Source organism: Schistocerca americana, chromosome 7 (genome assembly GCF_021461395.2).
Source record: "Schistocerca americana isolate TAMUIC-IGC-003095 chromosome 7, iqSchAmer2.1, whole genome shotgun sequence".
Lineage (NCBI taxonomy): Eukaryota > Metazoa > Arthropoda > Insecta > Orthoptera > Acrididae > Schistocerca > Schistocerca americana.
Window position 1 is genome coordinate 195,170,128 of NC_060125.1, and position 26,608 is coordinate 195,196,735.

Sequence of the window (26,608 nt, forward strand, 5' to 3'; positions counted from 1 at the left end):
GTTTTGCCACATTTCACAAATGTTGCCTCCTCGACGAGTTCCGTGAGAACATCCGCCGTGAAATTAAATATTCTGGCAACAACATTCACGAACATACAGCGCCATATTGAACTATGTGTACAGATGGCGGTGGTTCACATCCAGTGTCTCTAGTTCTGTCGCTTCATTTCTCATCCACAAAGATATGTCATGTACATATTTCTTTTCATATTCTCTTTCACCAAAATATTTATAACACCTTTCCATGAGCCAATTATGAGTGGGACACCCATTCTTTCGTTTTTTCTTAGAGTGGATACCAGTATGTCAGTGACCCACGTTTTGTTGTGTTAATCAATTATCGTGGTGGTTATGCATATCACTGTATTTGTAACAATTGTAGATTTATCAAAGATCGTAGATTTCTTGTTGAGCAGTTGTGTAGAGATGCAAGACAGCATACAGATTTTATAGGGAAATTTGTCTGATAAATTCAATAACGGGAAAGAAACTGAAATTTTGGTCAGAACACAGTAAAATTAAACAAACTTGATACTTCCAGTGAGACCACTAACACGAAAGTCAGTTCTGGAGTCAGAAAATGCTTCCTATTGTTGCACAGTCTTTACGGACCTGGACATCGCGGCGCAGGTGATGACGTTCGTGGCTGATGGCATCCACACCAGCTCCGCAGGGATGTCCTACCTGCTGTACGAGCTGGCGTTCCACCCAGACATCCAACAGCGGCTGCGTCGCGAGCTGCAGGAGGCGGTGAACAAACATGGCGGCCAGCTCGGCTATGACGTCATCAACGAGGCCTCCTACCTTGACATGGTCGTCTCAGGTGAGCGAGGGGTGCATCTCGTTTACTGTCACTAAAACGCTGCAACGTACTACTATCACAGCAAAAGAAGCTTCTTAAGTAATGGTTTATTCATGCAACAGTAACCCTTTTCTTCAGTGAACATGATAAACACACCGCACAAAAAAATTGTCACCCTCAGCACTGTAAATAATAATTGCTGATTCTGGTGTAATTGCAGTAAGAGCTTCCGTTTGATGATAGTAAAATCAACTCTGTGACCCGACAAATTTCGTTTTGGTTAAAGCTATCGATGGGACAACGTAATCGTCATGCTGTAGTACTGAGCTATTTAGCCCATTGATATCCAGTCAAAAATTTGTGGACACCCGTGTAACATTAAAATTAACATTTCTAAGGTCGTCAGATATCTTGTCTTCATCGAGTCTGTCACTCTCCATATGCTAGCAATTCCTTGGGGTTTAGTCGATGTCAGTTTTGTTTCTTGTCTTTCTTCGTGAACTCGTTGAAACTTCCACAGTCTTCTTGACGCCCTACAACGATTGGCTAGTCAATTATAGTGAACAGCAAGTGTTTCACATTCATTCATCTACATAGTACTTTCCCAAAAAAACTATGTGATGATCAATTGTGCCACATCAAAACTGCGAACCACATTGCAACTCATATTTAGATACTTATCTCCAGCAAGTACCCTTATGACCATGTCACTGACATGCAGGCCTACAGCCAGTCGATTCTATGAGTCAGTTTGTTTTATTTGAACTGGGCGGCTGAGGGGAGTGGTGGCGAGAAGAAGGGAGGAGGGAAGTGGGTTGGCTAATGGGAACGGGACTGCACTCGATAGGCAGGTATTTGGGTTCGTTTCTGTCCACTATCAGTAGAATGACTGGCTTCTCGACTGCAATGAAAATGTTACGTCATGAATAATTAGTCCAATAGTTACCAAACTTTATGGAAATGTTGATTACATAATGAGTATTAAAAAATTAAACATTCATGTCATTCGGAACTGATGTCCAGCGTCAACATCACTGTGATGTGAGACCCCAATGAACATGAATGTATGTATGTTGGAATGAAACAGCTTCTGAACGTCATTTTGAGATATTTCTTACTATGCCTGAAACGCGTGCTGTGCCATTTCATGATGACTTCTGGCTTGAGGCTGGTAAGAAAGAAGGGTGCGTCTTCCCATGGCATCCCAGTCAGCTGTAGGTGACAAATGAGGGGACCTTAAAAGCCAGTCCAGGAACCATACACTCCTCAAAGTGTTTTCGTGTGAACTGCAGTGTGCGGGTCGAGCATTGTCCTGCTGGAATATGCTATTTGTTACCTAGGTCATGCAGGGTACAAAACAGGATTTACCGCTGCAGCCACATACTGGCGACCATTCTCTCTCTCTCTTCGGCTATTGCAGAAAAAGTTATCATACGCAAAAGCTCTCTTCCCACTGAATCAGGAGATGGAGCAGTAGGGGTCTGGAGTACAGCTGCTTCATCCGATCTCCCACCAAATCGCCTGTGGACACAATGGCATCGATCTGACCGCCACAGACAGGAACGCGAATCATCTTAGAATACCATACATTGACACTCAACGTCTCTGTTGTCAGCGTTAAACGTGGCATAGCAACTCTGCACCTCAACTCAGTTCCCAGTTATTTGTTCTCAAAGGTTCATGGTGACGCTCTGCAGTTAACCTCTGCCTGAATTTTAGCTTTTGTCATGTGTTTCTTCATCAGAGCCAGTCGAACAACCACACAATCTTTTCGTCATGTAGACGCTCTTGAAGGACTCATCCAGTCTACACTGTTGTCCTGCAAGCTTCTTGTTAGCATTCCCTGTCCTGTCACTGCACTACAGCCAGTTGTCTGTGTGATCTGTCAATATGATGATTCCTTGTCCCTCATCCCAATGAGTAAACCTTTCTCAAAATCCAAAAGATGGCAACAACCAGCACGTGGTCATCTTCTGGACATGCTATGCTGCAGTCTCTGTCTGCAAAGTTCCAGCAACATTAGGCACACACTACAGCTATCAGATAATCATATCATTCTTCATCTTTTGGAATGGGTTATTTTCTCTACTTGCCTCATTGAATACAGCTGTTTCGTCAGATTATCGAAGTTAAGCAATGCTGACCATGTCTAGTAAGGGGTTGGGTGAGCCCTGGCTACGCCATGTACTGCTGCCCTTTGCCTTTACATCAAATGGAAGGAGGTGTGATGCTGTAGAGTTTCTGATCATCAGACTTTGGGCCAATTTCCTGGATTAAATTCCAATTCTCTTTGCAGTGGCTAATGAAGTGAAGACATGTGTTTGCTGATTCTGACCTGTCCTTCAGATGGTGACGTTAAGCTTGGTGACCCCCTTGATGATATTCAAGAGGCTTATAGTCTATGCTGGCACCAGGTTTCACCCTCTCCCCTTCCTTCATTCGTAACACAAACCCAACACTGCAATATACAAGCACTTCACAGTCATCTACACGGCATACACACTTGACATGTCATAACAGGTCGGAGGAAAGCAATGGCAAACTACCTCCATAGGACATTGCCTAGAACGGAGATGCACGATTTCTTCCCCACCAAGCTCAATCCTTGAGTATGGCACTACTTTGATTTTTGTCCGACATGCACTGCAACACTGGAGTATGGGTTTTGTAGCATTCGGTCAAGATGTTCATAGTGTAACAGTGTACAGTTCCATCGGTGTAAATAAGAACACTGTACAATGCAAATCTGGAAGAATACATGATGGTACACAGTAATAAACTGTGGTTCCGCCTGCTGTTCCAGAGTCCCTGAGACTGCACACACCGTTCGCCCCGCTGGAGAAAATCTGCACTGCCCCATACAATCTGACGGCGTCCACGGGACAGACGGTGTCGATTTCGCCTGGCATGGCGGTGGTCCTCCCCATAAGCTCCATACACGTCGACCCACAGTACTTCCCCAACCCACACGTGTTCGACCCAGAGCGCTTCTCGCCCGACAACAAGGATCGCACAGCCAAGCTGGCCTACATGGCTTTCGGGGCAGGACCCCGGGCATGCATTGGTAAGTAGTAGGAGCTACCCTTAAATATGGCGGCTGCTGTGCGAGAACGGTGTATGTAAGGGAAATGGGTAAAATATGATTTAAAAGTAGGCATACATCTGGCAACCGTAGAATCTGTCTGGTTATAGAGAACCCGGCAATGCGTCGCAGTTCCTAAATATGAATTGGAATTGGATGTATGTAGTAATTTCTTCCTTCTTGCTCTCTCTTTGGCCACTCCTCCGTCTCCCCCTCTATATACATTTCCTCTTTCCCTTCTCTGTATACCCCCTCTCCCTCCTCTCTCTCTGACCATGAGCCTTGTTTATTCTTATAGCAAACAAAACCTTGATAGGAAACTGCAGTAGTTTAAAATAGGAGGATAAATTGGTTGGGATCTGTGGTATATGGGGTATCAGAGAGACCTCTGTAACTGCTGGATTTGTGAGGATAGTAGCTTCAGTGACAGTATTTTACTTAGTTTTAATCTGTTAACGGATAGGGTTACAAACTTTCGTATCATTCAGATTTTGCAGTAGTATTCTAATCATAGGGTGATAAACCATAAATACAAATTGCCCGCCCGGTTGGGCGAGCGGTCTAATGCACGGCTTTCCGGGCGGGAAGGAGCGCCGGTCCCCGGCACGAATCCGCCCGGCGGATTTTTGTCGAGGTCTGGTGAGCCGGCCAGTCTGTGGATGGTTCTTAGGCGGATTTCCATCTGCCTCGGCAAATGCGGGCTGGTTCCCCTTATTCCGCCTCAGCTACATTATGTCGACGATTGCTGCGCAAACAAGTTCTCCACGTACGCGTACAGCACCATTACTCTACCACGCAAACATAGGGGTTACACTCGTCTGGTGTGAGACGTTCCCTGGGGGTCAACCGGGGGCCGAACCGCACAATAACCCTGGGTTCGGTGTGGAGCGGCGGAGGGGTGAAGTGGACTGCGGTAGTCGTCGTGGGGTTGCGGACCACTGCGGCTGCGGTGGGGCGGAGCCTCTCCGTCGCTTCTAGGTCCCCGGTTAACATAACATAAAATAATATAACATAAATACAAATTTCCTGTTTTCTGTTAAAACTGACTGTGAGAAAGAAAATAAAATAGCACTTTGTTGTGAATGCAATTTTTGTTTAAAATTATGTATAAGGAGAAAGAATATATGTAGAAGAAACACTCTGTCTAATGACTTAAATATCCTGCTATCATAGTTCAAACTGACTATGAGAAATAAAACTAAGCTGTACATTCTGTGTGTGTGAATTCCTAAGGGACCAAACTGCTAATACACACTACTTAAACTAACTTATCCTAAGAACAACACACACACCCATGCCAGGGTGAGGACTCGAATCTCCGGTGGGACGGGCCGCGCAGTTCGTGACATGGCACCTGTGACCGCGCGGCCACTCCGCGCGGCTAGGTTGTACATTTTCACAGCACAGCACAATACATTCCCTTTCTCGCAGTTTTACAGAAAACCTCTTCATGTTGTCTAAAAAAAACGAACTGCGTACTTTTGTCTGTTTATTGGAGTATTGTGTAAAATTTTGAAGTAAATAGGTCAAGAACTTTTTGAGTATTTGGCAACAGCGTTTTCCCTTCGTATATCGTATGTATTTTTATACGGGGTGTAATGGGTATAAGAGCAGGTATTTCTATTGTTCACTGAGAACAGTGTACTGAACAACACTGCATCGGTATTTTAGTCATCTTCAGACTAATAATTATAGCCATAATTTTTAAGTTGGTTAGTACCTCCAAGTATATGAGGCAAGGGCAAGCCATTAAAGCTTATTTTCTCCTAGGCGAGAGATCAGGTGTTGAAGCGTGGGCGCAAAACGGAATCTACACGAACAGGTGTAGCCCACTTAGTGGTGCAGGACGAGTTTGCGGAAAACATCAGGCCGTAAAGTTTGTGACGTGTTTGAGAGAAGACTGCTCGATGCAGGCACCGTGTGGTTCGTTCGAAATGGAGCCAAACAAAGTTGCACCTAACGGGTTGAACAGTGATTTATTTTCCAAGAATATTGTTAAGAATGTATTTTATTTACTAGCGATTCAACAAGAACAGTAACACATTTAATCACGCTATGTAAGTATGGAAGTAGTTGCCAGGGAGTAACTGATGAAATCATAACCAAATTCCTTTTAACAAATGGGAATTTTATTCACTTTAATAGTGCCTAAAAGCATTTTTTTTAAAAATAAACAGGTTTAAAATTATAATCAGAAAGCACCCTCTAAATATCAGAGTTACAATTTATTCAGAGGCAGAAAGAAACAAGTTCTGACTGTATGAGCTTTCGGGCAGTGAACCTTGCCGCTCCCCTTTGACACGGCCATAGTTACGACCGCTCACAACAGCCTCTGAAAGACTACGCTGGTGCATATCTGTAACACACCAGATAACTTTAAAATAAGAATTTTAACAATTTACACAAGCACACAAACTACGCACCCCCCGTAGGAGAGATGGAAATGGTACAAAACACTAACAATTAAAATATTAACCTTGCCACCGAAGGTGCAACTTGATTGTAACTTCTAAGAAAAGTCTTACGGTGAAAGGGTGGCAACTTTATATACTAAAATGATCATTTAAATAAAAGCCCATGAAATGCAATCTTATATAAAATTCTACAAGGTTGGCCAAACAATAGTTAAGATGCTCTACAGTACACAGATACCGCCTCTCAAGATCATAGGCAATAATATCACAGTTTCCAAAGATCAAAACATATTTCAGATATTAGGCCGTCACACTCCAAGCATATATTCGTTAACACACCAAATCCGACAAACATGACAGAGGCAGCTACTAACGTACGGTAGATTGATAGGGAGATTACCGAACAACCCGAAACGCAGGTTGCTCTAACCCGCCCCTACTCCACAAGGGAAAAACGGATCACCCAATTTATAAACAACCACCTTCCTGCGGGTGGGCAAAGGAAGTAGAATGGTGGGACGACCCCAAAGCAAAACGACTGGTGACCTCACCAAGAACACAAGTAGAATTTATCAAGAGTAAATCAAACAACATATCACGAATCACTTAACTTCTAATAAACTGCGATTTCTCGAGAAGACCTGGCGCATCACCCCCAAATCGCTCTCCCGAACCGTCCGCTGCCAGCCGCTTCAACGGACGCAGGAAGGCGCGCCGATCTCCCGTCTCACGGCGTCGCAGCTCGCACCGGTTAGACTGATGTCGTGGGTTGACTCCTGTTGCTCTCGTGTCGACCGCGAAGTCACTACCCCTCGCTATACGCCGCGGCCCACTGGACTCACGTCGCGACCTCACATGCGCCGACGCTCAAGACGGACAAGTCATCTTGTGTCTCAGTGCGTGACCGACCAACCGATCGGTCCAACCGCCAATGACCATTGCCTGAGCAAACTCGAGCAGACTGGCTGCCTAACGCGCAGACGGAGATGCAGGAACTAAGCCCCGACCGGGCGACCACTTGCTGAGTTCTCTTACTGGCGGAGTGGAAAGACTAATTTTACCGGCCTTAAAGGTTGATCCGAACTAAAGACATACTAACACTCCGGACAACAGACAGACACTAACAGCCTCACAAATGCGAACGAGAGACAGGCTAGCAAGCTGGGGACGTGATACTGACCCAGACTTACTAAACAGACCCACTGGCCAGCTCATAGCGCCCCTTAAATACACGTGAACAGGCAACCTTTCCCCTTTCCCACCAGAGGGAGACACCAAAGCTGCGATTGCCACAGCGGCGCCACTGCCAGAAACGGAGGGCTACTGCTTCACACTACGCGCTGCGGCGCGCTCTTCAAAACAGCAATTTTTACCACGGCTCACAGGTGTTTCACTTTCTTGATAAATCGAGTCATTGTATTGGATCACTGCAAATTTACTGGCGCAGGGATGGACTGGCCTCATATTCGCCCAGTCTGACTGCTTGTGACTATTTTTTTGTGGGGCACATTGAACGACACGGTCTACCGAACCGTCCCACCATGCTAGACAACCTTGAAACGGATGTGATGGAAAATTCGTAGTTCGTTTGCGTCATCCCCATATTGTGAATGGTGGATGATTTTGAAAAGATTGTGATGTGATTGCAAACACTTCTTGCAGGGGACGAGTTTAATAATGCACGACGATCCTGTACAAGCTGCACAGCATAAAAATGACATCTATTACCAGCTCTTCAAACTATTTCGAAATTTCTACATAAATACTCAGATTCTTACAGCTTTACAATCAACATACTTTTTGATGTACTTGATGTCGATATGACAAGGGAACTGAAATTTTTATACAGGAAAAATATACTGAAAGAAAGAAATGTCGTAATTTTTGCTGCTAAGACAGCTCGAAAGTATTTTTTTTAAATGTTGAAAATTTCCAAATTCGTAGCTCGCCAGGCGGATCGAGAAATATGAACCCCTGCCGTAGCTGTAGCAGACAGAGCATCCGCAACACGGCAGGTTCATACCCCTAGCTGACGGCACATCTGTGAGCAGATAACACGACACAATATGATTGTAATTCGTAAAGCAAATTTCACTTTTCATTGACAATTTTTCTCACACAATAGTTCACATTTTGAAACACTCCCAATTAATATGACGTCGTCTGTTACATACCAAAATAGCAGACCGACTTTAATTCTGGCGTGACTGTGACCCAATAGATAAGTGCTAATAATATCTAGCTGCTTCGGGAGTTGTTTGTAATCAGGATGTGGCTGCTCAACAACACAATGATAGAGGGTGTTGCAATAACGAGTGCCACGATGTTTTACTCTGTTTGACTGATAAGCTGATTAAACACAATTTTGAGGAAGACACTACTCTCGTCTCACTCTTCTAGTTATGGTTGGTACTGTGTCACTTGCTGTAACAATGATTAACACACACAATTCACACTGTCATTCAAGTGGGTGGCCGGCGCGGTTGACGAGAACGCGAATTATACGCCACACTATCAACCTTTATAAAACACTGTGAGGGATGTAATTTGTCACGAATCGTTAAAGCTTTGCTGAGAGTCAACCCACGGCGGTGGGAGTTCACCCAGCCTGTATGACACGAGGCATAGCTCACGGCTCCGTCTGGAAACGATGGACTTCGAACACGAATTCCCGCTTACACTTCACTCATTTAGCGCTAGTGGCGCTTCATAGTCGACATTGACTAGCATCGATTGTTTGACGCAGAAACGTTTTTATCATCTGGTAATGAATTGCGCGCACCTTACAAGTTCCTATTCGCTCGAATTCGCAACTCACTGAATATCCATAACAATTATCAGTTGCCTTTTTGGTATCATTAAGTGTTAAAAATAGCAATTGCGGTGTGCGTACTGTAAGACCTTCGGTACACACACCATCAGATTATTTGACATGCCGCTCTAACGAAGTAGGCGAGTGTCAGCAATATGTCTCGTGGTCTTATCGTGGCGTGTTTATCTTCTGCCGTTAGGTCAGACGATAGAAATGCCACTTGCACGGTTAGAGTATCATGTCGTTTTTGGAAACCCAGAATCTACTATGTAGGAATCAACATGGATTCCGGAAACAGCGATCGTGTGAGACCCAACTCGCTTTATTTGTTCATGAGACCCAGAAAATATTAGATACAGGCTCCCAGGTAGATGCTATTTTTCTTGACTTCCGGAAGGCGTTCGATACAGTTCCGCACTGTCGCCTGATAAACAAAGTAAGAGCCTACGGAATATCAGACCAGCTGTGTGGCTGGATTGAAGAGTTTTTAGCAAACAGAACACAGCATGTTGTTATCAATGGAGAGACGTCTACAGACGTTAAAGTAACCTCTGGCGTGCCACAGGGGAGTGTTATGGGACCATTGCTTTTCACAATATATATAAATGACCTAGTAGATAGTGTCGGAAGTTCCATGCGGCTTTTCGCGGATGATGCTGTAGTATACAGAGAAGTTGTAGCATTAGAAAATTGTAGCGAAATGCAGGAAGATCTGCAGCGGATAGGCACTTGGTGCAGGGAGTGGCATCTGTCCCTTAACATAGACAAATGTAATGTGTTGCGAATACATAGAAAGAAGGATCCTTTATTGTATGATTATATGATAGCGGAACAAACACTGGTAGCAGTTACTTCTGTAAAATATCTGGGAGTATGCGTGCGGAACGATTTGAAGTGGAATGATCATATAAAATTAATTGTTGGTAAGGCGGGTACCAGGTTGAGATTCATTGGGAGAGTGCTTAGAAAATGTAGTCCATCAACAAAGGAGGTGGCTTACAAAACACTCGTTCGACCTATACTTGGGTATTGCTCATCAGTGTGGGATCCGTACCAGATCGGGTTGACGGAGGAGATAGAGAAGATCCAAAGAAGAGCGGCGCGTTTCGTCACAGGGTTATTTGGTAACCGTGATAGCGTTACGGAGATGTTTAATAAACTCAAGTGGCAGACTCTGCAAGCGAGGCGCTCTGCATCGCGGTGTAGCTTGCCCGCCAGGTTTCGAGAAGGTGCGTTTCTGGATGAGGTATCGAATATATTGCTTCCCCCTACTTATACCTCCCGAGGAGATCACGAATGTAAAATTAGAGAGATTAGAGCGCGCACGGAGGCTTTCAGACAGTCGTTCTTCCCGCGAACCATACGCAACTGGAACAGGAAAGGGAGGTAATGACAGTGGCACGTAAAGTGCCCTCCGCCACACACCGTTGGGTGGCTTGCGGAGTATAAATGTAGAGTAGCAGATTGACGGTGACCAACTTTAAACAGAACTTGATTAATTTTCACACACATTTATTAAAATAATAACAACATAAAATTACTTAACTTGATTCTGGATGCTATTTACAATTGACAATCTGAAGTTCCTTTGGTCTTGGTACGTTAATCTTATTCTCCCATATCTCTGATACTTGACAAAGTGTCTAGTCATTTATCTTCATGGCTATGTACAGGAATATGGTAATCTTATTAGGCGCAGACTGAAACTTGACTACAGACTAATGCAGACTAATGGAGACTGACCAATCGGAAGTCTGTACACTCGTTATGATACCTCGCGCGTTCAGGTATCACTGCGAGAGTGTGATCCGCGAGCAGAAAAGGTTCTACGTTAGCAGCAATCTCATTGGCTGCGTTATATATTAATACGCGGATCGGCGGAAGCAGAATTTGGTCCGTCTATAAGACAGCGCCATCTCGTAGTGCGGAGACGGACGAGCGCTGCGCCAGCGCTGTTGTACTTAGCGTGGCGCGCTCTAGTGGGAAAGTTGTGTACGCGCTGACTACGCGGAACTATGAACACAACAGCAATAAAGCTGAATTTCTTTTTTTGCTTCTTCGTATATAAATACTAATAATATCTCTCTTTGTGCAGGTTCCAGAGTTCCACATTAATGCGGAATCCAGTTAATGTTTCAGGTTTCCAAACTTGCATAGAAGAAACACAAAGAATGTGGTATTCACCCGAAATCGCCTACTTCTCCTGAAGACCTACTTATATGTTACTTATTTGTTAATTTTTAGGACATTCATTCGAATGATGTCGATTTTTCGCTAAAAACTATGGAAACACTAGAAGAAACCGGAAATAGCTTGGACGATTCTGTGAATTATGGTTCGAACACTTATGGTTGTACTAATTATAGTCCGGAACAAAACCACAGTATCTTCCTAGCCCAAAGAAAAAATGTACAGTAATAGCTTTCACTGACAAAGATAACGATGTTCATTTTTTGATTAAATGAATTAGGGAGAAAACTCTTGAAGTTAAGCAGTGTTCAAAGTCAGTTTTTATTTAGTAAAATCTGAACATGAACTGTATAAATGGAAGAAAGGTTTACATCATATTCAAAATATACACCAAAATGAAACTCGTAGGAGTTTGAAAGAAAAACTATTTGAAAGGTTTAGAACAGTTCGTAAGAGTCAATCCACCATTGCTGAAGGAGGTTTACGAGACTGGGTCTCCTGAATTGCAAGTAAGATGAACATTACTGATGTACAGGCTTCCTCGATCTGGTTAAACAGATTCAGGAAATTACACAGAAAATTATGAAGTATATAACTATAAGATTTTTATAAATAAAAGATGCCATTAATAACTAATACTATATAATAATATCTAATACTATAGAAGCTAATACTATACAAGAATTCGAAGCTTCTTGTTGTGTATGAAGCAAGTCAGCTTTCGTGGTAGAATGGCGTGCAGACCGCACTTCATCGTTTTGAGGGAAAAAAGACAGAGTCGCATCTGCAGTCGGTGAATGCTATGACGTATTCGTATATAACAATGCCAGTGATCGTATCGGTGGATTACTGTTTTTGCAGCTTTATACCCGTCTTCAGGTACCTCAAAGCAAATCAGGGCCAAAAATTTTATAAAAAAGTCTTGTTAGTGGCAAAAATTTTGTAGTCGACGTAGTAAAATCTGAAAAAAATGGCCGAGAAAAATTTTCAGAATATCATCCAAAACGTCTTCTTACCAGCTTCAAAAAAAAATTCATTACTTTTGTAGGACTCTTGGCCTTTGACCTCTGTCATTTGGACGGCAGAAAGGCTGTTAATATAATTCGGATTCTATCCGGAACAAACAGTGTGATTCAGCCTCTCTATAAAGAAGTTTCGACAGCGTAAAGCATTTTTCAGGAAATTGTCAGACAGTGTAATTTTCGATAGTTTTTTATCATTTCACGTTTATCAATGGAGCAGTGTTGTTAAACTTAGTCATTTGTGCATTGTCGGTTTGCATCTCCACGATTTACTAATTTGATCAAGTATGCCTGGTATGCAGCACAATATGCAGAACAACGGCCACGACCGTTTCTCACTCCATCCCAATTCTGTCTAAGTGAAACTAGTAATTACTGTGAAGTGCCTTAATGCATCCATTTTTCTTTTACCACGTGTACCAGGTTTTCGTCATCCAATAGGCACTTGGTATTTTTGTGACGACTACAGGGAATAAACAAGGAACTGTTTCATTGTTAGCAAAATATGCAGTATTGAACTCTTAAGGACTGTGCTACAGGAATGATTGTAAAATATTTAATGTTAAAAAATTAAGGTCCGACTGATGAAAGTCGTTTGTGATGAACATTATACGCTGCCTTGATTTTCTCTCCTCTATTAGTAACAATTACATCTGCAACCATTTAGCTGACAGTGTGAATTGTAAGTTATTCAAAAAACTAATAAGCTGAGAAATTTTTGGTTGGTTTAAGAGCGTAAAGTTAGCGTGTGCGTACTTTGGATTTAGCGTTACGCGGCACCACGTTGCATTTTACAGCTGCGTCTGCTTTATTCACCGATTCACGAGCTGGGTAGCAAGGGCCGTACAAACTGCTGCTATAAACGGTTCTTCATTAGCAAAAATGAGTATCTTTACCGTTTTTTTTTAATATACTTGAAGTACGCCTTAGCAACTCAACTATTGACAGTGCATTTCTTTCGGTATTCTCTTTCCCTGTGAAAAATTTCAGGGTACGTTTCGGCATGTCGGACTGGACAATTGCCATGTTAGTTTTCGAAGTATTTAATTTTGAAATCAGGGGCTCCTTCGCTGGACACGGTGTAGTTACTACGTAGAGGGTAACATACACGAAATATTTGTTCACTTACGACTGAAGCTTTTCGATACTTGCTGGACAACACAGTCACAGGGACTTTTCTCTTTATGACAGGGCAGCGGTTCGCGCTATCGCAGGTGAAGATGGGCGTGGCTGCCATCGTGCTCAACACGGAGATCCGCTGCAGTGCGCGCACCCCGAAGACCATCAGGATCAACCCTTTGGCAGTCCTCCGGCTCTGCAAGGACGGGCTGTGGCTCAACTTCAAACCACTGCACCACTGACTCATTCCCCAAGGTAGACGACGCGTGGAAGATGGAACGCTGCTTTCTTCTAAATGTTACAAGGATTTTTATTTAACCGCAAAAAAGTTTAAAAATCCAATTGTTAACTAGTTTGTAATTCAAATACACAATCTTAATAAATAAAACTCTGATAAACCATATCATTTAAAAATTCATAACCCGGAGACCTACTTGTAATTCATATCCCTGAGACCTACCCGTAGCTCATTTTAAAAGGCGTTCATTCGACCCCATACTAATAAAATAGACCCAAAATCTACAACTGTCATGGACGTACGTACCTTCTGGTCGTTTGTTAAAAAAGTGGCTCTAAGCACTATGTGACTTAACATCTGAAGTCATTAGTCCTCTACTTAGAACTACTTAAACCTAACTAGCCTAAGGACATCACACACATCCATGCCCGGGGCAGGATTCGAACCTGCGACCAGCAGCAGCGTGTTTCCGGACTGAAGCACCTAGAACCGCTCAGTCACAGCGGACGGCTAGTCGTTTGTTGTGCATGGTTGCTGGTCCATGGCTTCGTGTATTGGGTGAAGTGTTGTTTAACTTTGATGCCCTTTGTGACTGCAGAGTTGTTCAGGAGAGCGGCAAGTTCCGGAGTGTATTAGACAACTGCTGCGTGGTTCTAACTAAAGCGGAGCTACTCGCGTAGGTCCAGTGTAGGCTAAAATTATCGTATGACAGGAAAACTTGGTCGATATGCTAATGCGTTAATGTGGAACCGATTTACGCTGGAAAAATATTAGTTCCACTTTTGGCGATTAGGTGCTGCAAATCTGGGGCTGTTTAGCATCTCATCGACGTCTCTAGTACTCATATGGAACAAACTGTGTAAACGGCACTTAATAAATTCAATATTAGGCTTTCCTCACTTGTTTGTCCTTTTCTGCTCACGTTCCATTCCTAACCCATTACATACAGAAACATTTCTATACGTCTTTCTGGCGTTCACAGCACCAGATTGCACCTGGTGTCCAAAATCGGAACTAATTTCTTTCCAGAGTAAACCGGTTCCGCATTAACGCGTTAGATTAGCTACGAAGTTGCGCTGCCATACGATAATTACAGCCCACACTGGACCTCTGTGATAGAATAACCACCGGGTATGTGCTTGGTAAAATGGAGTGGAGAAAAATAGCATAGAATGATCGTACATATCTTGCGAACGCTGCATTCAGAACATTACCTGGTTCATATTGTTGCTGTTCCTAAACCATGAGCTATATGTGTTGTTCCAGTAGCAAAATACCATGCACACATATCTCGTGTCACCTAGCATGCACTCCGAGGTGTTCATTAATACCTCTCGTCATGTCAAACGTATGTGTGATATTCGAGACAGAAGATACAGTGAAAGTCCAGTCTCTCAAATCACATCTGACACCTATATTACCATCAATCTCCCCATTTGCAAGACTGGGTTTGAACTACATTCCATTCGGCGAGAGAAGATCCCTGAGTGTTGATACATGTCTTACCATTTTTCAACAGCAAAGTGCAAAAGACAGCCGCAACACTAACTGAGAGCCTATCTCCCTGGAACTGCCGCAAAAATCTGTCGTTGCTGTAGAAATGTTAACAAAATCGCGTTACTCTGATCGTGAAAGAAGCGCGAAGTTGCCTCGCTAAGCTCATATGAAGTATCGTGCACCTTCTCAAGCTTCACGAACTGTGGAAGATAGCATTAAAAAAATGAAACTGTGCTTCGCCTATAATAGGATATTCGGTGTACAAAAATACTACAGACCTGTCTGCTTTCCATAACGCAAAAGATATTCGTACGAGAGTTGCCCAGAAAGTAATGCACCGCATTTTTCCTTCAACAACTCCTTATTGAACAAAATGAGGATTATACACTCGAAAGAATGGTGTTTTATCTACACACCCTATTTTTCCACGTAATCTTCATCCCGTTTTGTGGCCTTCTTCCAGTGCGAAACAGAGACGTTTATGCCCTGCAGGTTCCAATCCTTGAATTCGTGGTGGAACCAGTGCTTTACTGTGTGAATTACTTCCTCATCGTCCTCAAAATGTATTCTGCGAATGCCATCCTATAATGGCCCGAACAAGTGGAAGTCCGAGGGGGCTAGGTCAGGGCTGTAGGGTGGATGGGGTAACACTGTCCCACCCCGTTTTGCGATGTGTCCACCAGTCCTCGGACTTGTGTTGGTCGAGCGTTATCGTGTTGCAGCAAAACATCTCCATGGTTGCTGTGGCGCCGAAGTCGCCGACAGCGCGTCTTGAGTTTTGCTAATGTGTTGACATATGTTTCTGATCTAATGGTACCGCCTTCTGGCACCACATCAATGAGGATCACACCTTCACTGGCCCAGAACACGGTGATCATGACCTTAATGGCGGAAGCAGTTGCTTTGAATTTTTTCTTCTGTGGGGAGTGGGAATGTCGCCATTCCATCGACTGTCGTTTTGTTTCGGACTCAAAATGGTGAACCCTGGTTTCATCACCTGTCACAATCCGGGACAAGGAGCTCCCCACCCCCACCCTCAGCTTCAAAACGTGAGAACAACTCGCGAAAAAAGTTTTTCTGTGCAGTTTGTGATCCACTGTTAGATACCGCGGGACCTATCTTGCACACAATTTTGAATATCCGACAGTGTGGAAAATTTCATCCACACTTCCTTTGCTAATTGACAGATGCAGCGCCAACTGCTGAGTCATAGTACGTCTGTCCTTGTGAATGACAATATCAGCTCGCTGCAACATGTCATGACTGACAGCCGCGGATGCCTCTCCGACCTCTGCAAATCGTGGAGCTCCGCCGAACCGCCTTCTGATCACCTCATCTTCCATGCCAAGCGACTAACTATACTACTGTCGTCAGCAGATGCCTCACAGACTTAGCACAAGCGTGTGTGAATATTCCCCACAGTTTCTTTCTCTGCAGTGAGAAATTCAATGACGGCACGTTGCCTGTAACGTACATCACATACATATGCCATTTTGAAACCATCCTGCAGCTACGCTATCTGTTGGAAGTGACGGAAACTTGGCGCGCTCACTCAGGAAACTTCAAATAAAACGTATGTAACGTTTCGCATTCGTAGCATTGTTTTCGGCTGAGAAAAAAAATGCGATGCATTACTTTCTGGGCAACCCTCGTATGTCAATGCGCCCAGATCTGTCGCCAATAAAACATGTGTGGGACCAGCCCTGACTTCCACTGTCACAGCGACAGTATCAGGATGTCAAGATACAATAGCTGTGGACCAGACTGCCACCGCAGAGTCGACAAAGACTTTATGAAAGCCTTCCAAAACGAATCAGTGCTTACACCCGGGCCAGAGGGGATGGAACGTCGTAATGACACGTGGGCGTATACTGCCAAGTTCGTTGTTATTCTGACTTGGTTTTGTAATCGCCAAAATTACAATAAATATTCTTTCAATCCGTGAAGTTTCATTTCGATTCCTTTCTCCCCTACTGGCTGCTCCATTTTTTTGTCAGGAAGTGCATTTATTTTCCAGTTAAGCGTGTTATCAGTACATCCATGTATGATTTCGTTACTGACGTAACTCTGTGGAAGTGCAAACTTTGTTATTGTTTCTGTTTAGTACTTTATGTTTCAGACATTGGAACTGATATTTACACTATACGTAATTAATGAGTACTTTCATAGAATAAATGACGAAGGGACAAAAATTTTTGAATGCTGTTTTACAGTAATTTTATCGGCAAAACGCTGCCTCCTAACCTCACAGACATAGTCTACAACAAAACCACCACACCTGTGTCTTATGTAGTCACGCAAAGTAATTTGTAGCTAATAGATGGACATGTGATGATTACAGCATCCCAAAATGCGGCGTACCATATCAATATTGCTATTGAACCACACTGAAGGTACGTAGAGTTTATAAAATGCAAATGACAGTCATAGACGTAACATAATATCGATTTTGAAATACATTGCGACTTTTCTTCAAACTGCAACCTGTCAAAAACCTTGTTTCCAGGTGTATAAAGTATGAGTCAGCTGCCTCTACCTAGGGGTTCTATGCAATCCGCAGCACTTTCAAATATCGCGTGCATGATTTCCACATTCTCTCGCTTGCTATGCATAAACTATTAGTCTTACAGAAAAAATGAACAATGCCTTTTTGTAGGAAATTTATTGCAGTTGAATTTAATGCTGGGAAATGTTTGCACTAGAGGCCGTAGTTTTGGAATTATTCAAGAAAGATGCACAAAAGTGATCTCCAAACACATTTTTCTTGAATAACTCAAAAACTATGGTCTCCAGCGAAAACATATACAATATAAAATTTGACTACATTAAATTTCCTACAAAAAGGTTCCGTTAATTTTTTCTGTGGGTCCTACAGTCTGCACATTCGAGTGAGAATATGAATATTTCTGAAGCGTGTTGCATGAAACCCATAGGTTTGGGCAGCTGAATCACTCTATAAACTTGTTCTTTCGTTATTTTAAAGGACACCGATCGAACTGTGTACGATACCAACATGCCGCATCAATAGTACTGAATGGATATTAGCTTCAGTGTGTTCCGTGTCGGTGCTACCCATTTACAAGATTTTGAAGACAGAAGTAAGCCGAAAGTTTATCGTGGAGGAGAAAAGGCCAGTAACGACACATAAAGGAATAGCAATTATGGGATGTTTGGAGCACTGTCTTTATCCCATTAGCAGCAATTTCTATGGGCTGGCTGTGATGCAAGCCAGTGCCTTTTGGCGATTTAACAGTGTTTACATGTTGACTTAGCACAGTTCAACACGTACAGCGGCGCTTTGAGACTATATTGGAACATGGCAGGCTGCCATAACACGTAGGTACATAAAAGCTCTTAACTGTAAGGCGTCACAGTTGACAGTAGCCTCTCAGGACCTGCTTATATTTGAATACTTCATCTAGGCTCCTGCTGGCAGATCTATATTGCTCAGTACACAGCCGTGATTACCATAAAGTGCCTAACTACTTTCTATTCGCGTATACCGTTAACTACACGCCAAGTCGTGAAATTCCTACAGTATCCACAACCGTAAAACAGGAGCAGGACTCAACAAAGCTAAAAGTTGGAGATTCTTATGTTGTATCACACAAACAGTATCAGCCTTGTTCAGAAGGAAGTACCGCGAAGAAATTTGGCACGATGTATAAATCATTTCAGTTGTTGACCATTTTACTAATAATGGTTCAGTGCTGTTCTAAAACAAGTGGAACTCGCAGACATCTCAACATTCAAGAAAAATCGTTAATTCTGACCGATTTTCTTAAAAAGTTCCATTGCAGTTGCGTATTCCTAACCTTTTCACCAAGGAATCACACGGATGGTAAGACCTACATCATATGTCTTTCTTTTAATAAACCTGCTTGTAATCTCGCTTGACAGTAATGTGTTATACAAGTAGAATAACCAGCCCTGTGCCATTTGTGTGTACAGTAAGTGTTAACTCCCGCTGTAAGTAGGTATTTAAGTCTGTCCGCGAATATCAAATCACTTCCGTAAACTACTGACTGAACTTCCTACATCATCCAACTGTACACTTTCGCCATCTTGTCTGACGAATATCTAATACTGAGTAACGTCACCACAGACAGTTTTGCGGTTGGAAACAGACGTATGTGAGTAAATTAAAATTTAGCGATAAACAGATCGTAGTTTCCGGTCAGCTAACTATGTAGAATATATTGTTACTGATGAGCTATGTGTCCCAGATGGCAATGCCTTTATAGAAGTAGTAAACGTTTGATACTCCAAATGACGTCTTACTGTTTGCGTGGACGAAAATACTCTCAAACTGGCCATGTTTCAGATCCCATACGTCATAAGTTATTTCCTGGATGTATTCCAGTCTCCATTTTCCTTTAGAGCTTTCACCTTCTACAGCTCCCTGTAGTACCAAGAAAGTTATTTCCTGATGTCTTAACATTAGTCCTATCATTATCTCCCTTTTTCCTGTCAGTGTTTTCCATATCTTCATTTCTTCGTTAATTCTTCATTCCTTATCTTATAGTCCACTTTATCTTCAATATTCTTCTACAGCATTACATCTCAAACGCTTCCACTCTCTTCTGCAAGGTTTCTAGCTTGTGTTTAGTTTTCGAGGAGAGCGATATGCGATCTCTTTTTATTCAATGAATCATACTTGTACACTGTATACTTTTCAAACGGAAATCTTTAATAGTCGATATGTAATGCCACAGAGGTTCTGAGTACAAGCAGTATGATCTTTTGTTCTCAGTAGTATTGTTGTTGCCTATGTAGCATTCGAGAAGTATTGACTGAGAGAGTCTGGTGTCGGTCACGCTGCTGAGAAGTCTGAGAATAATTAGCGGCACATAGAGATGCAAACACAGGGGATGCTGATTTTTGGAAATAAGATTTTGTAAAGATTGATTTTAGGAGTGTGAAGATATCCAATTAATGTGGTCGCTGCATTGCTTGCTCGTACTTAATGAGTCTGTGAAAGAGAATCAGTATGATTTTTTTTATTGATTTCGGTCTGTTAGTTTGACTGTCGAAACGATATTATGCAAAATTATCTGCTCATAGGTCTTGGACTCAGCGTTATAGATTCACCGCTCCTTTACCATTTCACTAACGAATTGCACGACAGGGTTATATTTTTTATATAATAATTGAATTTTGTAAAGGTTGTTGTAAAAGTTACAAGTCAGTCCCACAATACAGTTGTTGTATGCTAATCTCTCTTGTATCATTCAGTAGGTTCAGTTTCTTTCACCGTACCCTTATTACAGTTTCACTTAGCGGATCATAGTTGTTCAAGCTGTAACTATGGCGTGCTTAGCATAGTTGCTGTACTTTTCACTGCACTTTGACAAGGTTTCTTATAACTGGTTTCCACAAGATAAATTACTATGGACCAGTTTAACGCTACTTGGTTCAAATGGCTCTGAGCACTATGGCACTTAACTTCTAAGGTCATCAGTCCCCTAGAACTTAGAACTACTTAAACCTAACTAACCTAAGGACAACACACACATCCATGCCCGAGGCAGGATTCAAACCTGCGACCGTAGCGGTCGCGCGGTTCCAGACTGTAGCGCCTAGAACCGATCGGCCACCCCGGCCGGCTTTAACGTTACTCTCGGGCCACAATAACTTTTTTACAGTTAGACGTTGCATTTCAAAATTATGATCAGGGTCAGCCATATGGTCAGAATTAAGTTAAAATTTAATTCTGATCTCATTTCTTGTCAGACATTCTTACTCTCATAGTGGAGTGTTACATGTTTACGTGTTTGCCGTTTAATGTTCAGTATTTTACTTAGCCAATCTGTGTAGGTAAGTTTGCAGGGTATTTTAACAGAAGAATTCTGAGCGCTTATTCTTTCAAATTTCAGTTTGTAATTTTGTCTAGGGTTTTTATTCTGTTGGTTCTGTGTATTAGAACTGCAAGACACATACTCTGACGTCATGCACGTTAGTATGGTTCACTGCACTGCGCAATACAGAGTTTCACGTGATAGCTTCTTTAGTATTCATCTCTATGTTTTCTAATTATTTTTAGAAAAAGTTGAATAGAATACAGTTACACAGTATGGTGACTCGTTTCCTCAGATAGTATTTACGTAAGCATATCACTTGCGTTGTTCAGTTGAGAGACGGTTCAGCTCACAATACATACACACGTGAAAGTTAAGCAAGAATACAAAATGAAACAAACAAAACAGCTACACTTTTTTTCATTTTTCCCACAGTCCACGATTCACTGTCATACAATGCTGTATTCCAAACATACATTATCAAAATTTTCTTCCTTGAATTAAGATCTACGTTTGGTAATAGTAGACTTCTTTTACCCAGAAATGCCCTCTGTGGGTGTGTTTGTCTGCTATTTATATCCTCTTTGCTTCGTCACTCATATGTTAGTATGCTTCCAAGGTTTCACTGTTCCTTCACTTCGTCTATTTCGTGGTCACCAATTTTGATGTTACATTTTTCGCTAATTTAATTTCTGTTGCTCCGCATTACTTTCGTCCGACTTTGCTTTACACTGAGTCCATGTTCTGTAGTTATTATTCTGTTCATTTCGTTCAATAGAGCCTATAATTATTCTTCACTTCCATTAAGGATAGAAATGACATCAGAGAAACTTATCATTGACACGCTTTCAACCTGAATTTTAATCCCACTCTTGAACTTTTCTATTATTTCCGTCATTGCTTCTAGGACAGTATGGGCGAGACTGCATCCCTATCGTACACCCTTTTTAATGCGAGCACTTTGTTCTTGGTCTTCCACGCCTATTTTCCCCTCTTGGTTCTTGTACATACTGCATATTACATGTCTTTCCCTTTAGCTTAATCCGATTTTTCTCGGAATTTAGAACATCTTGCATCATTTTGTAATGTCGAAGGCGGCTTAATTTTTCTCAATTCTTCCTTCTGTCATCAGTCGCAATGTCAGAACTGCCTCCGTGGTACAGCACATTTATCATTCCAAAAACCCAAGCTGATCGTCATCTAAAAGACCATCATTTTTCTTTTCCTTTCTTCTGTATGATATTCTTCTCAGCAACATGGGTGTGTAAGCTGTTAACCTTATTGTGCATTAGTGCAAATAAGCACACGAAACAAGCATTTGCTTTATAAGTAACAAGTGCATTATTACTCAACTTGCATTTCCAGTTATGTCACGGCTTTTACACGTTTTTCTAATATGACTTCCGTACTCGAAGACCACTTTACCTCGTAGCACAGACAGAATAAGACTTATTAGTTGTGGCACAGACCAAATAAAAATGTTGCATTTCAAGTGATAATGAGCTATGTCCAGGCCTCTTTGACGAATGCTACTGAAATCTGAAGTGGCAGCTTACTATTTGCAGTTCTGAATGCTACAGGACCTTCAGTTGTACATATAGCTAGCAGCATCTCTCTTGCAGGTTGGTGAGCCCCCATGATACACAATACAACAGGCTTTTTACCCCACAGTAAGCCAGAGAGAATCTCTTTTTACGTAACACACAGTTTAGCTGCACCTAACGTAAAATGATAGCCTCATTCACGAGTCACCTGAGGCTAACTTTGCCAGCGCTCGATTTTCACCACGCAAACACCATACACGTGCACTGTACTCACAATACTACTGACTACCTTGGGGGACTGATGACCTTAGCTGTTTAGTACCCCTTAAACATCCCAACAACCACCACCACCACTACTGACTACAGTCTTTGTTTGAGAGCTATCGCTTCTCCGCTCCCATTAACGTGCGGGAATTCCTTTAAAAATCATTACTCATTTCTAAAGGCAAGACTGTGTTTTAAGACACAATTCATAATTTTACAGTCATTTTAACACCACAATAAACAGTGTGGTGCCAAGAAGTCTAGCAGTGGCGGCGCCAGAGAAGTGACATGCACCAGCATCACTGTAGACTGAGCACGTCCAAGTCAGCTCGACTACCGAGGAGACCGCCTTCTACTCGTGTATTTTGCGCCGCAACTTCTGCTTTTATTGAGAACACCCCAGCCCGTTGTCAGTGAGCATTCTAGTAGGACAAGAACTCTTTACTGTCTAGCCTGATCTTCTGGAATAGTAGTGGAAATTCAGGATCTGCTGTCTGAGCCGATTTGTACAAAACTGAGTATTCTCAATAAATGTACATGTTCTTGTCACTAATCGTCAATATTTCAGTGTTCTCCTCCTCTCATAGTTTTTCCGCTCAGAGCACTATAAATAGTTGAAGGTGGTGACGAGTAAAATCTCCTTCTGTGGTTGTATCAGAAGTATGATACAAGGAACAGAAGATAATATAATATTTAATTATTCCTAATATAGTTAAGTAAATGTGTAACTTAGGTTATTTGCCATTGCCGCCACAAGCCGGCAGCACGTTACAATGATTCGTAACCATGGAGATAAAAAGGGAAGTGGCATACGTCACGAACTTGTAGCCTATGTCCACTATCTTAACTAGCCCAAAACATTAGGTTCACCGCATTCATACCCCCTCAGTTCACCCTGGTGACACACTTCCCCATGAAGTCGCTCTGACTGTGTCTTATAACTAGAGCAAATATGAATTTAAGAACAGAAAAACGTTTGAAATTGCTTTCCAGACACTATATTATTCATGTAAGCTCTATAATTTTTAGCATTTAAAACAGTTGGTGCGCGCACGTGACAGAAATAATGAACAAGAAGCACTCGTAAACAGTAGTCTGCTAATGTTTTGGGCTACTTAAAATGGCGGCAGGCCCCACCCCGTCTGGCTTCAAAACAACGTACACAGTAATTCTGCAGTGCCACCTTCCTTCTTTCTTTACCTCCAGGTTGGTAACCCACTCATTTTTACAACCAGATTGCATCATTGCAACCGCTAGATGGCATGACCGTCCACATTACGCGTGTCTCATACAGTGACCTCAATGCCAAAATGGTTCAAATGGCTATGAGCACTATGAGACTTAACTTCTGAGGTCATCAGTCCCCTAGAACTTAGAACTACTTAAACCTGACCAACCTAAGGACATCACACACATCCATGCCCGAGGCAGGATTCGAACCTCCGACCGTAGCGGTCGCGCGGCTCCAGACTGTAGCGCCTAGAACCGCTCGGCCACCTCGGCCGGCCCCTCAATGCCAGTAGACCCCTGCTTCAGTGATGCCAACTGTTATTTTTCAAAGTTATGCTGTATAAAGATGAACAATTTACCTGATCGAAATTTAGTAATTCTGTTAACAAAGAAGTTGTTTAGTGTTGTACCGTTACATGCTCCATTGCAATTTGTAAATCATCATCATTGACACACTACTGTCATACATTCACTATATAACACTGCATATTTACGACTGACTGGTCGGATGCACTTACGTCGTTTGTAAAATGTAAACTTTCACGGCTAGAAATGTCACAATTACTAAAATATTCCGGGCTGTTACGCCATGATCGGATGGATTTCACGTTAAAACCGAAAGTATCGTTCCCACCTGCGGATGACATTTTGTAGGGAGATCGTAGCTTCTTTAAGTGTCCGATTCACACCCTGGCTCACTACTGACTGCAGTAAAATTTCATTTATACGTACTCCCGCGCAGTGGCTTAGCGTCATATGCTTTGAATACCCGATCGCCATTGGCCGTTGTTGGCGGCTGTTGTTACCAGCCCACGGTGGAATACTAGTACACGTCTTCTAGAGTACAAGGGCAAATGTAGAAGGGTAGAGATTGACATATGACCTGTTGCGGAACACGTTTTTCAGCCAGGAGACCACAACATTCATTTTGTTAGGGCTCAAGTACTGGCAGCCAAAAGCGGATATCATGAGACGCTGTTCAGAGAGGCCATAGAGATTGTTAAACACCCCTGGAATTTCAAAAGGAAGGAGGAGGTGTGACACTGAATGACACCTGACCCTGGTGGTGAAGAAAATGCGTACTGGTCCTTCACCTTGGGGTGATAACAACAGCAGACGACGGCAACCGACAATGGCCAAATGCTCTGGACTATTCAAAGCTTGTGACGTCATGTCACTGCGCGGGAGCACGCATAAACGGAATACTGCTGCAGGCAGTAGCCAGCCAGGGTGTCAATCAGACACTCAAAGAAGCTGCGACCCTCCTCGAAAATATCCCACGACTGCCATGCAAGTATTGAATCGTTGAGTTCAGGAGGGCCGTACTCAACGCCACGCAGCATCTCAATGGTCCCATGCATCTAGAGCCCAGAGAGGACTCTTGACGTGCAGCCGTCCCGTTCCATGAGTTAGGAAATGCGTTTGTTTGCAGCGACAGCACCACGTGTCATCCTGATGCACAGCCACTTTAGAGCTAATGATGCTGCCACAGGTACCAGATCTGTGCACTACACACATGAACAGAAGTTTTGCATCACCCTGCCGTGCACGTGTGTTGCTACTGTGATTGTTGCTGTAGCTGTCGGAAGGTCACCCCTGACGTTTTTTGTAAACATATACAATTAACACTGGTGCTACCTACGAGCAGAACACCACACTCGAATGGATTATAGCATTTCGGCTGAAAGCAAAGCACCTGTGCAACAGTACAGTGAACGTCCTACATTGCACAAAGGACAATCGCAACCAATGATCGTGTCTGCATCATCACGTTATGGACTGAAGGCTTATCAACCAACTAAGTTGCTCGACGTATGCACCGGGGTCAAACCTGCTGCGGAGATAGAACTGGCCCAGTTTATAGCTCGTGCTGAGCGGTTACACTGCACAAGCCGTCCACGTTCGATACGTGCACAGGGTGATCGATATCTATGACTTCTGAGCCAAACCTACCGTGGGATAACTGCTCCAGAACTGAATTTGGCTTTCGAAGATGCTAGACGTCCTCATATATTGCATCTAAGTATTAGAAGACGATTGCACGATGCAAATCTCCGTTCCCTATGACCATGGAGAACACCACAATATCGTGGAATCCGTTACAGAGAGGCAAGAAATAATGCCGAATGGACACCACAGGATTGGCATTGTGTGTTATTTGCGGACGAAACTCGGATCTGTTTGTGCCATGATTGTATTGTATTGTATGTAACAGGGGACCTAGAAACGACGGAGAGGCTTCGTCCCCACCGTAGCCCTCAGAAGTTAACATACAACTCCACAACAGGCCCACCTCCGCACCCCACTTAATCCAGGATTACTGTGTGGTTCGGGCCCCAGTGGAACCCCCGGGAGCGTCTCACACCAGACGAACGTAACCCCAATGTTTGCGTGGTAGAGTAATTATGCTATACGCGTACGTGGAGACAGTGTTTGCGCAGCAATCGCTGACATAGTGTAACTGAGGCGGAATAAGGGGAACCATCCTGCATTCTCCGAAGCATATGGAAAACCGACTTAAAAACCATCCACAGACTGCCCGGCACACCGGACCTCGACACAAATCCGCCGGGCGGATTCGTGGCGGGGACCGGCA

The 26,608-nt window shown here is 42.9% G+C and overlaps 1 protein-coding gene across 4 annotated transcripts in view; it reads left to right on the top strand.

Moving 5' to 3' along the window:
• LOC124622274 (probable cytochrome P450 6a13) overlaps positions 1-13,842 on the top strand; it is a 229,452-nt gene extending 215,610 nt beyond the window's left edge. For all 4 annotated transcript variants that reach the window (XM_047147938.1, XM_047147940.1, XM_047147937.1 and 1 more), the window contains exons 7-9: positions 602-823; positions 3,606-3,866; positions 13,514-13,842. In XM_047147938.1, coding sequence (XP_047003894.1) covers positions 602-823; positions 3,606-3,866; positions 13,514-13,683 — 653 coding nt within the window. In that variant the 3' untranslated portion in view covers positions 13,684-13,842. The remainder of the gene's footprint in view (positions 1-601; positions 824-3,605; positions 3,867-13,513) is intronic.
• The last annotated feature ends 12,766 nt before the right edge of the window (positions 13,843-26,608 follow it).